This window comes from Daphnia magna, unplaced genomic scaffold (assembly GCF_020631705.1).
Source record: "Daphnia magna isolate NIES unplaced genomic scaffold, ASM2063170v1.1 Dm_contigs211, whole genome shotgun sequence".
Taxonomy (NCBI): domain Eukaryota; kingdom Metazoa; phylum Arthropoda; class Branchiopoda; order Diplostraca; family Daphniidae; genus Daphnia; species Daphnia magna.
In genome coordinates this window covers 41048-55530 of record NW_025533179.1, presented here as the reverse complement: position 1 = coordinate 55530, position 14483 = coordinate 41048, and the positions used below count along the sequence as shown (strand labels likewise).

The following is a 14483-nucleotide window of genomic DNA, read 5'->3' as shown; positions in this document are numbered from 1 at the left end:
CGTGAATACACTGTTATACCATGAGTTTTTACTGCTACATGTAAATAGGATCAAATATACTTGTATTCAATGTGAATACTTTGTTATATTATGAGTTTATACTTCTACATGTAAACAGAATCAAATATACTTGTATTCAATGTGAATACATTGTGATACCATGAGTTTTAATTTCTATATGTAAACAGGATGAAATATACTTGTATTCAATGTTAATACACTGTTATATTATGAGTTTATACTTCTACATGTAAACAGAATCAAATATACTTGTATTCAATGTGAATATACTGTTATATTATTAGTTTATACTTCTACATGTAAAAAGAATCAAATATACTTGTATTCAATGTGAATACACTGTTATACCATGAGTTTTAACTTCTATATGTAAAGAGGATCGAATATACTTGTATTCAATGTGAATACACTGTGATACCATGAGTTTTTACTTTTATATGTAAACAGGATCAAATATACTTGTATTCAATGTGAATACGCTGTTATATTATGAGTTTTTACTTCTACTTGTAAACAGAATCAGATATACTTGTATTCAATGTGAATACACTGTTGTACCATGAGTTTTTAATTCTATATGTAAACAGGATCAAATATACTTGTATTCAAAGTGAATACACACTGTTATACTATGAGTTTATACTTCTACATGTAAACAGATTCAAATATACAGGTATTCAATGTGAATACACTGTGATACCATGAGTTTTAACTTCTATATGTAAAGAGGATCAAATATACTTGTATTCAATGTGAATACACTGTGATACAATGAGTTTTTACTTTTATACGAAAACAGGATCAAATATACTTGTATTCAATGTGAATACCCTGTAATATTATGAGTTTATAATTCTACTTGTAAACAGAATCAAATATACTTGTATTTAATGTGAATACACTGTGATACCATGAGTTTTAACTTCTATTTGTAAAAAGGATCAAATATACTTGAATTCAATGTGAACACACTGTTATATTATGAGTTTATACATCTACATGTAAACAGAATCAAATATACTTGTATTCAATGTGAATGCACTGTGATACCATGAGTTTTAACTTCTATATGTAAACAGGATCAAATATACTTGTATTCAATGTGAATACACTGTTATATTATAAGTTTATACTTCTACATGTAAACAGGATTAAATATACTTGTATTCAATGTTAATACACTGTTATATTATGAGTTTATACTTCTACATGTAAACAAAATCAAATATACTTGTATTCAATCTGAATGCATTGTGATACCATGAGTTTTAACTTCTATATGTAAAGAGGATCAAATATACTTGTATTGAATGTGAATACACTGTGATACCATGAGTTTTTACTTCTATATTTAAACAGGATCAAATATACCTGTATTCAATGTGAATACACTGTTATATTATGAGTTTATACTTCTACATGTAAACAAAATCAAATTTACTTGTATTCAATGTGAATACACTGTTATACTATGAGTTTATACTTCTACATGTAAACAGAATCAAATATACTTGTATTCAATCTGAATACACTGTTATTTTATGAGTTTATAATTCTACATATAAACAAAATCAAATATACTTGTATTCAATGTGAATACACTTTGATACCATGAATTTTAATTTCTATATGTAAACAGGATCAAATATACTTGTATTCAATGTGAATACACTGTTAAATTATGAGTTTATACTTCTACATGTAAACAAAATCAAATATACTGGTATTCAATCTGAATACACTGTTATATTATGAGTTTATACTTCTATATGTAATCAGAATCAAATATACTTGTATTCAATGTGAATACACTGTTATATTATGAGTTCATACTTCTATATGTAAACAGAATCAAATATACTTGTATTCAATGTGAATACACTGTTATACCATGAGTTTTAATTTCTATATATAAACAGGATCATATATACTTGTATTCAATGTGAATACAATGTTATATTATGAGTTTATACTTCTACATGTAAACAGAATCAAATATACTTGTATTTAATGTGAAAACACTGTGATACCACGAGTTTTCACTTCTATATGTAAAGTGGATCAAATATACTTGTATTCAATGTGAATACACTGTGATACCATGAGTTCTAACTTCTATATGTAAACAGGATTAAATATACTTGTATTTAATGTGAATACACTGTTATATTATGAGTTTATACTTCTACATGTAAACAGAATCAAATATACTTGTATTCAATGTGAATACAGTGTTATACCATGAAATTTAACTACTATATGTAAACAGGATCAAATATACTTGTATTCAATGTGAATACACTGTTATATTTTGAGTTTATACTTCTACATGTAAACAGAATCAAATATACTTGTATTCAATGTGAATACAGTGTTATACTATGAGTTTATACTTCTACATGTAAACAGAATCAAATATACTTGTATTCAATCTGAATACACTGTTATTTTATGAGTTTATAATTCTACATATAAACAAAATCAAATATACTTGTATTCAATGTGAATACACTTTGATACCATGAATTTTAATTTCTATATGTAAACAGGATCAAATATACTTGTATTCAATGTGAATACACTGTTATATTTTGAGTTTATACTTCTACATGTAAAAAGAATCAAATATACTTGTATTAAATATGAATACACTGTTATATTATGAGTTTATACTTCTACATGTAAACAGAATCAAATATACTTGTATTCAATGTGAATACAGTGTTATACCATGAGTTTTTACTTCTATATGTAAACAGGATCAAATATACGTGTATTCAATGTGAATACACTGTAATATTTTGAGTTTATACTTCTACATGTAAACAGAATAAATATACTTGTATTCAATGTGAATACACTGTTATATTATGAGTTTATACTTCTACATGTAAACAGAATCAAATATACTTGTATTCAATGTGAATACACTGTTATATTATGAGTTTCTACTTCTACATGTAAATAGAATCAAATATACTTGTATTCAATGTGAATACACTGTAATATTATGAGTTTATACTTCTACATGTAAACAAAATCAAATATACTTGTATTCAATGTGAATACACTGTGATACCATGAAATTTAACTTCTATATGTAAAGAGGATCTAATATACTTGTATTCAATGTGAATACACTGTGATACCATGAGTTTTAACTTCTATATGTGAACAGGATCAAATATTCTTGTATTCAATGTGAATACACTGTTATATAATGAGTTTATACTTCTACATGTAAACAGAATCAAATATACTTGTATTTAATGTGAATACAGTGTTATATTATGACTTTTAACTTCTATATGTAAACAGGATCAAATATACTTGTATTTAATGTGAATACACTGTTATATTTTGAGTTTATACTTCTACATGTAAACAGAATCAAATATACTTGAATTCAATATAAATACACTGTTATATTATGAGTTTATACTTCTACATGTAAACAGAATCAAATATACTTGTATTCAATGTGAATACACTGTTATATTATGAGTTTATACTTCTACATGTAAACAGAATCAAATATACTTGTATTCAATGTAAATACACTGTGATATTATAAGTTTTAATTTCTATATGTAAACAGGATCAAATATACTTGTATTCAATGTGAATACACTGTTATATTATGAGTTTATACTTTTACATGTAAACAAAATCAAATATACTGGTATTCAATGTGAATACACTGTTATATTATGAGTTTATACTTCTATATGTAAAGAGAATAAAATATACTTGTATTCAATAAGAATACACTGTTATATTATGAGTTCATACTTCTATATGTAAACAGAATCAAATATACTTGTATTAAATATGAATACACTGTTATATTATGACTTTATACTTCTACATGTAAACAGAATCAAATATACTTGTATTCAATGTGAATACACTGTTATATTATGAGTTTATACTTCTACATGTAAACAGAATCAAATATACTTGTATTCAATGTGAATACACTGTTATATTATGAGTTTATACTTCTACATGTAAACAAAATCAAATATACTAGTATTCAATGTGAATACACTGTGATACCATGAGTTTTAACTTCTATGTGTAAAGAGGATCTAATATACTTGTATTCAATGTGAATACACTGTGATACCATGAGTTTTAACTTCTATATGTGAACAGGATCAAATATACTTGTATTCAATGTGAATACACTGTTATATTATGAGTTTATATTTCTACATGTAAACAAAATCAAATATACTTGTATTCAATGTGAATACACTGTGATACCATGAGTTTTAACTTCTATATGTAAAGAGAATCAAATATACTTGTATTCAATGTGAATACACTGTGATACCATGAGTTTTTACTTCTATTATTAAACAGGATCAAAAATCCATGTATTCAATGTGAATACACTGTTATATTATGAGTTTATACTTCTATATGAAAACAGAATCAAATATACTTGTATTCAATGTGAATACACTGTTATATTATGAGTTTATACTTCTTTATGTAAACGGAAACAAATATGCTTGTATTCAATGTGAATACACTGTTATACCATGAGTTTTAATTTCTATATGTAAACAGGATCAAATATACTTGTATTCAATGTGAATACACTGTTATATTATGAGTTTATACTTCTATATGTAAACAGAATCAAATATACTTGTATTCAATGTGAATACACTGTTATATTATGAATTTATACTTCTACATGTAAACAGAATCAAATATACTTGTTTTCAATGTGAATACACTGTTATATTATGAATTTATACTTCTACATGTAAACAGAATCAAATATACTTGTTTTCAATGTGAATACACTGTTATATTATGAGTTTATACGTCTACATGTAAAAAGAATCAAATATACTTGTATTCAATGTGAATACAGTGTTATACCATGGTCTAAGATTTGTGAGGTCCCCGAACTGTCGTCTGCTAGGGCTGTTTTTTGCTGTTCGTCTGCTATTTCTGCGGACAAATTTTGGGGCACTCGCTAGGGGCGCTGACTGTCCGGATCAGTCATAACATTTCCCTCCAAAACGTTGTTAACAACGAGAAAAGTAGTTGCTTGTCACAGTCTTCTTTTGGACTAAGCCACTCAAAGGTAACAATTCTTATTTATGTTACGTTATCATGTAATGTTTTCATGTTATAGTGGCTTTTAAGTGCGATCATGGTGTGAAAGTTAATTGTTAAAAGTTTGTTTTATTGTTGCATAGGACTCCCACTTTGCTCTCATGTGTGTGGAATGTCATTCATATTTCTCTTTTTTTTTTAGGTTACAGAAGATGCCTAATCGTTGTTTTGTGCCTAATTGCAACTCGGGATTCCCTGGGTCCACTACGACTGAAAAGGTGGCTTTTTTTCAGCTCCAAGGGATTCTAACCTGCTTCAACGTTGGAACCATGCCATCCCCAGACAAGACAAGAAGCTGCAACCTTCATCCAAAGTTTGTTCTCTTCATTTTAAAGAAAACGATATCATCAAAGGAAGAAATTTTATCTCCAAGGATGGTCAAGCTATCTTTTATCCATTGAAAAATTGATCGTTGAAGACAGATGCATGGCCCCGACTGTTCCCAGGTAAGATTTTGCTTTTGTGGTAGCATTCTGTTTTGGCATTCTGTTTTCTCTTATGTTTTGATTAGATTGTCCAGCCCACTTGAATAAAGCAAGACCTTATTGTGTGGGAGACAGGCAAAGGCAAAGGCTTTGGGAGGCCAAATCTAAAGGCGTATGTACATGCTGATGTCCCCTATTCTTCTCTCGATGCTTTGGCTCGCGGGTCGAATGAACCTCTAGCTTATTCTATTAGGACTCGACTGGCGGTTGGAGGTTGGGATATAGGATAAGGGAAGGAGAGAGAAAGAGAATGGTGAACCTATAAGAAAACGAGGGGATGACGAGGGTTGGCTGAATACAAAAGGTGTGAAAGCTGTAAGATTCAGGATGAGTACAAAATGGGGAAATTACTATACACCTACCTGTCTATCTTTATGTGAATGAATAAGGTGTGCAAAGAAGGAAGGAGGCCTCCCCAAGTGTTATTGCTAGTGACACTTTTCTTATACAAAAGTCCCCCAACACCTACGGTGATCGCAGGTGTGGGCGCTCGCCAACAAGCCGGATGATTGTCCGCATGCTGCGGCAATATAATAATGACTTTGATGTAATGCTAAATGAATGAAATGATGTATAAAAAATTGTTGATTTTGTCTGAACTCGTCTTATGAACCACTTACACTGGCGGTGACTTACCGTTCATTTGCCAACTGGAATTTGATCTCCGTTTACACCCACTCTTACCTGATTGCAAACCTCATCCCTCTCGGATGGAATTTGTATGTACCTCAGTTATTCGTCTTTCGTATGAACCGCATTAACACAAAATCAGCGTCATTAGAAGCTACGGTGTCTCTTTGGACCGTGATGTTGACAACCATATGGGAAAATGGGTCAATTCTGCATATAGCAATGTAAAAATGTAGAAGGACACCTACGTTGGCCGTCTAATCTATATTGAAAATCTATATTGGTATATAGTCGACTTTATAGAAAGAGAGCCATTCAGCTTAGACTGCTGTGTAGTCTCTTCAACCTAATCATAAAGTCGCAAAACTGTGTCGTGAATAAAAGTCTAGACAGTAAACGTACTTAAATCGTTCAGCCGGTTCAAGCCAAATAGGAAAGAAAGCCGACCCAAGTGAAAGTAATAATATATCCCATTTATCCCAAAATATTAAGCTCATAATCAAATACATTTGAATTTAACATGTTCATGTGTAATGATTTCATCATCATCAACTGTAATGTTGGCTTTGTTTTACCATCTACAAACTTATTTGGAGATTAATTCCAAAATCCTAGGAGCAAAATATGTGATAATGACGTCGGCTCCCGCTCGTCACATACAGCATAAAATTTCCATAAGCATGGTGTCCAGGTTGAACGCACCGGCTTTATCGCCATGGTAAAGCATTGCGTATTCTCCCGAAACCTGTGAAAGACACAAGAGTGAAATGAAACGCGAGAAATGCCTGTACATTTTTGTGGCTTCTACCTGATAAATGAACATTGGGTGGTTGGGGTATTTGTCTTTGACCTGACGAACCAAGTCTAGGTAAGCTAATCCTGGCTTAACCATGAGAAAATCCGCTCCTTCAGAAACATCGCGCTCAGCAGCCCGCATAGCCAATCCTGTACTGCTAGACGGAAGCTGATAAGCTCTCCGATCGCCAAAAGCGGGTGCTGATTTGGCCACGTCACGAAAAGATCCGTAGAAACAAGAAGAAAATTTTACGGCATACGAAAGAACAGCTACTCTGCTGGCAAGGCCATTGTCATTCAGAATTCTTTTTATAGCTCCCACTCGACCATCCATCATGTCGGAAGGAGCCACAACTTGGGCACCTAATGATTCAGTTTATTAACATTTAAATCAGAAAATCGAGTTAATTCATTAATTTTTTTATTGCCAAATTTACCTGCTTTGGCATAGGCTAATGCCTGGTTGGCTAATCTTTTCACGCTTGCGGCATTATCAAGGGTTCCGTCTTCGCAAAGAATTCCACAATGCCACAATTCTGTTTAGACTGCATATGCACATGTCAAGAATCCTATACAGATGCCAATAAGTTATTATAAAAGCAATGAGCCTGAATAGCATCAATTTTACCTAATGATTTTAGCATTGATACTAATATTTTTACGTTTGGTTTCTCTTATGTTTTGATTAGATTGTCCAGCCCACTTGAATAAAGCAAGACCTATGAAGAGAAAGGAACCTACGGAGAGGCAAGGGGTGGCCCAAAAGTTGAGAAAAGTGTCAGAACCTGACCAAGATGTACCCCCAGACGACGCCGAGAACGTTGCTGAAAACTGGAAACCAGATCCTATTACAAATGAGGACCAGCCTTGCGATCCTTGGATCCTTTTTAACCCAAAAATGTGTAAAATTCCACCGGCGTGGTACTGGATTACCCCCAAGGATGATCCAACGGTATGTATTCTGAATACCGTAAAATAGAAATTGTCAATTTCATTTCGTTTATTTTCACAGGTTTTGATTTGTATGCAGTTAAACGTAAAAACCAGAACAAAGTCGTTACAATTTCGGGACAAGACTGTCTACCTCTGCCTAAACTGCAAAGTTTTCGGTAGCACTCTTCTGGACTCGCTTCATGAAAACGAAACCTTGGCTCAGCAATTCGAAAGAGTCATCAGGGATTTTGATGAGGCGCAGATCTGCCCAGGAGTGACCGAAGAAAAGTTTAGGAAGATCAAGTTTTGTGCAGGCGCTTTCTTACAAGAAGAAGTCTGGCGATCGGTGGACTGCAAATTAGTGTATAATGGGACGGACCAGGAATGCTGTGCAGACTGTTATACCATTAAGCGAGCACTTGGCAGATTAATGAGTAAATCATTATCGACAATGTCAGATGAAGATAAGCTGCAAAAACTAAAGAACGACTACAGGCTGGCTATGAAAAGATTGACCGAAAAAGTGAGAAGATCCAGGTAACGATAATTCTTTTGTAAATAAAAATGGTTACTACGGTCACTCTTGTATGTTCTTTCTTTCTCACATACTGTGTCTAACCTTCGGCTTTTCTCTTCTCTTTAGAAAATGGAAAAGGAGATCGCTTCAATGGAGGCCCAAGAACACATGTTTAAACTGGAAAAATCGATAATGACTAGCGAGTTAAAGATGAAGCAAGCAATAATTGATTCTCAGGCGTTAGAGATGCTGAAGCTCCGTCAGGAATTCGCGCAGAAAGCAAGTGATGTGCAACAAAACGATAGCACGCTTAAAGCGATCCTTAATGGACTTAATTCAAAGGTATTCGAGTAGGAAGCTGTTAAAATGGTTTCAGTGTTCAAGCTCAAAAATCGTAAGAGTCAGATCTTACTTTCAAGAAAGTGTTTTTATGGAATCATGTTTCGATGTGACTATTAATAACTTAAGAAAAGTGCCAGTATGAGGGTACCTTTTCATGACCTACTCGTATACCTTGCATGATCTTCTTTATACCTTTCACGACCACATATGGTCATGATATATGTAGATATTTCTACATATATCGTGATATATGTAGATATTTCTACATATATCAATGATGATCTGATCTGATGATCTGATCAAAATCAATACACCTTTTTGGGCTACTTTGATTTTTCTTGATCGTTTTTAGGAACGACTTGTCGTGAGGATGATTATTGATAAGGCGAACTGCAAACACGGAAATGGTATGAGGTATGACGCAGAATGGATCATGGAGTGCCTCCTTCTGCGGATCAAAAGCCCTAGAGCCTACAAACACCTCTGTTCAAACACCCTGCTTCCTTTGCCTTGCCTGGATACTATCCGCAGGTTGCTCAGCTCGATGCCAGTGTCATTCGGATTCAATGAAGAAGCCCTTTCATCAATAAAGCGGACGTTGTCATCCCTGGATCTTGGTTTCAGAAGAGGATCTTTGGTATGGGACGAGATGTCCATAACAAAATCTGTCAAATACGACCCGCAGAAGATGGGATTTGAAGGGTTTGTCGATTATGGCACTGGTGATGTAAATCAAGATGTAGTGGGGATCGAAGAGCAACTAGCAGACCATTGCCTTTTATTCATTTTCCGACCATATCGTTCACCGTGGGTACAGCCTATCGCTGTTTTTGCCACGAAGGGCGCAGCACCAGGACACGTGATCTACCGTTTACTCGTAAAAGCAATTGTTGCCTTAGAAGCGGTAGGAGCTAGAGTGAATTCCGTCACGTGTGACGGAGCGCAGCCAAATAAGTCAGCTTGGTCAGTATGTGGAATTAGTGGGTCGCCGGATAAAGACGGAAACATCTCGTGCTCAATACAGCACCCTACGGCAAAGGAACCTGAAGAAAAGATATGGTTCCTACAAGACGTTCCGCACCTCTACAAATGCGTGCGGAATCACATATTCACCCGCCGCAAAGTTGTGAAGCCACGCCTGGAAAAAATCATGAATAGTCCTACTGAGAAGGTGACCAAACGTACTAAGACTAACTCGGCCAATAAACTTGTTCCATGGAAAACAAGTTTTACACTCGAAAAAATACAGGTATTTAATCAAGTGACGCACTTTATGCAAACATAATAAGCTGATATATTTTATGATCTGAAGTTCAAGGGTAAGCAAGTTTCGCACAAAGACTTCGTTCTCCTCTTTGAAACAGACAACGCAAAGAGAGGGGGAATGAGTATAGCTTACAAGCTAAGACATGAGCATATTTATCCAAATGCTTTCCAAAAGATGAACGTAAAGCTCATGTCACAGGTAGCAAAGAAATAACTGTATCCTAAGTGCTTTTAATATAACTTTTCTTATATTTAGGTGTTTTCCCATTCTGTTGCCAAAGCATTTGATTTTTACAGATCGAAGAATCCAGCTACAATGGATGCTTTCCGTCACACTGAAGCAACCCAAGAGCTTGTGCAATTGCTGAACAACTCATTTGATACCATGAATGGTAGACATTTTGGAGAGCGAATCTGGTCGGGCAACTGGCAGAGACACAAGAAGAATTTGACAGACCTCCTCGACGCTTTAAATGATACTGAGGCCCATTCAAAGGCTTCTAAAGAAAATTTCAGGCCCTTTCTTTCGGATACCAGTTTGAAGGAAATGCGTGTCACCGTTAATAGCACCATCCAGTTGGCTGAGTTTCTTCTCGGGGGATGCAATTACAACTATGTCCTTACCGGGAAGTTTAATCAGGATTGTATCGAGGTAGGATTCTCCTTTATGTCTTAATCGTAGCCTTATTGCTGTATTTTTAAAATTATCTTTTCTTTTAGAGATTTTTTGGCATTGTTCGGTCGTGCGGAGGTGGCCAGGAAGCCCCTACGGCCTCTTCTTTTCTACGGATTTATCGGATGCTGTCAATTTATGTACCGGTCCGCAATGCGCTTCATCGTGTAGATGGAAATTGTGACGATAACGAAAGGATGCACGTCCTAACAAGTTATAAGGATTGCATGCTACAGAGCTTTCGTGAAAATGTCAAGCAAGCTAAAGACATCCGGAAGAGCCTTAGGGATGAGTTGTTGAAAGGGTTGATGTATTCAAATGAGTGCCAAAAGAAGGCACCAAACGTGGACCTTGATATTGTCCAGTCGAATGCTACGTATTACTTGTGTGGCTACCTCCTTCACTCTCGAGCAGAGCAAATCAATTGCAATATGTGTCTAGCTTTACTCTCCACGGAAGAAAACGAGCTACCGAGCGATTTCTACGCTTCCCATATAACTAGTCTGAAAAGCAAAAGTTTCCTGCGTTTTGCTTCTCTTGGTATGTTTTTTACATTTGCGAAAGTTGAACAAATTGTTCAAAATCATTTTCTCTCTGAACAAGCCTACATGAGAGATTCCTTCTACCAGGTCATCCGTGATGTTGCGTGCGACGGCCTGGTTTTGCCAAAAATTTGTTGTGAAGATCATCGCACGGAAATGGTTCCTTTTTTAATATTCGAATACATAGAAATCCGATATCACATGGAAGCCAAACGTTTAAAAAATGAGATTAGTCAGAAATTAAAAGAAGAGCAGCATAAGCTGCGCAAACTGTCTAAAATGGTAAATTAATTTGTATTAATGTATATTAATGTTTGAAATACAAAGAGGAATTGATTCAAGTTTCTTTTTTTGTTTTGTAATTTTTAATCATCAATAAAACAGCGTAGAAAAACTCAAAAGCGACTATTTTCCCCATTGTTCACAACGTTTTGGAGGGAAATGTTATGACTGATCCGGACAGTCAGCGCCCCTAGCGAGTGCCCCAAAATTTGTCCGCGAAAATAGCAGACGAAACAGCTAGCAGACGACAGTTCGGGGACCTCCCAAATCTTAGACCATGGTTATACCATGAGTTTTTACTTCTATATGTAAACAGGATCAAATATACTTGTATTCAATATGAATACACTGTTATATTATGAGTTTATACTTCTACATGTAAACAAAATCAAATATACTTGTATTCAATGTGAATACACTGTGATACCATGAGTTTTAACTTCCATATGTAAACAGGATCAAATATACTTGTATTCAATGTGAATACACTGTGATACCATGAGTTTTAATTTCTATATGTAAACAGGATCCAATATACTTGTATTCAATGTGAATACACTGTTATGTTATGAGTTTATACTTCTACATGTAAACAGAATCAAATATACTTGTATTCAATGTGAATAAACTGTGATACCATGAGTTTATACTTCTACATGTAAACAGAATCAAACATACTTGTATTCAATGTGAATACACTTTGATACCATGAGTTGTAATTTCTATATGTAAACAGGATCAAATATACTTGTATTCAATGTGAATACACTGTTATATTATGAGTTTATACTTCTTTATGTAAACAGAATCAAATATACTTGTATTCAATGTTAATACACTGTTATACCATGAGTTTTAATTTCTATATGTAAACAGGATCAAATATACTTGTATTCAATTTGAATACACTGTTATATTATGAGTTTTTACTTCTATATGTAAACAGGATCAAATATACTTGTATTCAATGTGAATACACTGTTATATTATGAGTTTATATTTCTACATGTAAACAAAATCAAATATACTTGTATTCAATGTGAATACACTGTTATATTATGAGTTTATACGTCTACATGTAAAAAGAATCAAATATACTTGTATTCAATGTGAATACAGTGTTATACCATGAGTTTTTACTTCTATATGTAAACAGGATCAAATATACTTGTATTCAATGTGAATACACTGTTATATTATGAGTTTATACTTCTTTATGTAAACAGAATCAAATATGCTTGTATTCAATGTGAATACACTGTGAAAATATGAGTTTTAACTTCTATATGTAAAGAGAATCAAATATACTTGTATTCAATGTGAATACACTGTGATACCATAAGTTTTTACTTGTATATTTAAACAGGATCAAAATCTTTGTATTCAATGTGAATACACTGTTATATTATGAGTTTATACTTCTACATGTAAACAAAATCAAATATACTTGTATTCAATGTGAATACACTGTGATACCATGAGTTTTAACTTCCATATGTAAACAGGATCAAATATACTTGTATTCAATGTGAATACACTGTGATACCATGAGTTTTAATTTCTATATGTAAACAGGATCAAATATACTTGTATTCAATGTGAATACACTGTTATATTATGAGTTTATACTTCTACATGTAAACAGAATCAAATATACTTGTATTCAATGTGAATACACTGTGATACCATGAGTTTTTACTTCTATATGTAAAGAGGATCAAATATACTTGTATTCAATGTGAATACACTTTGATACCACGAGTTTTAACTTCTATATTGAAACAGGATCAAATATACTTGTATTCAATGTGAATACACTGTTATATTATGAGTTTATACTTCTACATGTAAACAGAATCAAATATACTTGTATTCAATGTGAATACACTGTTATATTTTGAGTTTATACTTCTACATGTAAACAGAATAAATATACTTGTATTCAATGTGAATACACTGTTATATTATGAGTTTATACTTCTACATGTAAACAGAATCAAACATACTTGTATTCAATGTGAATACACTGTGATACCATGAGTTTTAATTTCTATTTGTAAACAGGATCAAATATACTTGTATTCAATGTGAATACACTGTTATATTATGAGTTTATACTTCTTTATGTAAACAGAATCAAATATACTTGTATTCAATGTTAATACACTGTTATACCATGAGTTTTAATTTCTATATGTAAACAGGATCAAATATACTTGTATTCAATTTGAATACACTGTTATATTATGAGTTTATACTTCTACATGTAAACAGAATCAAATATACTTGTATTCAATGTGAATACAGTGTTATACCATGAGTTTTTACTTCTATATGTAAACAGGATCAAATATACTTGTATTCTATGTGAATACACTGTTATATTATGAGTTTATACTTCTATATGTAAACAGGATCAAATATACTTGTATTCAATGTGAATACACTGTTATATTATGAGTTTATATTTCTACATGTAAACAAAATCAAATATACTTGTATTCAATGTGAATACACTGTGATACCATGAGTTTTAACTTCTATATGTAAAGAGAATCAAATTTACTTGTATTCAATGTGAATACACTGTGATACCATGAGTTTTTACTTCTATTATTAAACAGGATCAAAAATCCTTGTATTCAATGTGAATACACTGTTATATTATGAGTTTATACTTCTATATGAAAACAGAATCAAATATACTTGTATTCAATGTGAATACACTGTTATATTATGAGTTTATACTTATACATGTAAACAAAATCAAATATACTTGTATTTAATATGAATACACTGTTATACTATGAGTTTATACTTCTATATGTAAACAGAATCAAATATACTTGTATTCAATG

The 14483-nt window shown here is 32.7% G+C and overlaps 3 protein-coding genes across 3 annotated transcripts; 2 read left to right on the top strand and 1 right to left on the bottom strand.

The window, feature by feature from the left end:
- Positions 1-5503: 5503 nt before the first annotated feature.
- Positions 5504-8933, top strand: LOC123467637. Its single transcript, XM_045167497.1, has 4 exons — positions 5504-5606; positions 7760-8022; positions 8083-8540; positions 8647-8933. The coding sequence occupies exons 2-4, from the start codon at positions 7792-7794 to the stop codon at positions 8711-8713; spliced, it is 756 nt and encodes a 251-aa protein (XP_045023432.1). The 5' UTR covers positions 5504-5606; positions 7760-7791; the 3' UTR covers positions 8714-8933.
- Positions 6813-7714, bottom strand: LOC116916953 (delta-aminolevulinic acid dehydratase). The gene is made up of 4 exons (XM_045167499.1): positions 7699-7714; positions 7508-7606; positions 7084-7433; positions 6813-7020 (listed from the first exon to the last, which is right to left on the bottom strand). The coding sequence occupies exons 1-4, from the start codon at positions 7712-7714 to the stop codon at positions 6928-6930; spliced, it is 558 nt and encodes a 185-aa protein (XP_045023434.1). The 3' UTR covers positions 6813-6927.
- On the top strand, positions 8713-10342 carry LOC123467638. Its single transcript, XM_045167498.1, has 3 exons — positions 8713-8862; positions 9215-10111; positions 10175-10342. The coding sequence occupies exons 1-3, from the start codon at positions 8713-8715 to the stop codon at positions 10340-10342; spliced, it is 1215 nt and encodes a 404-aa protein (XP_045023433.1).
- Positions 10343-14483: the final 4141 nt, after the last annotated feature.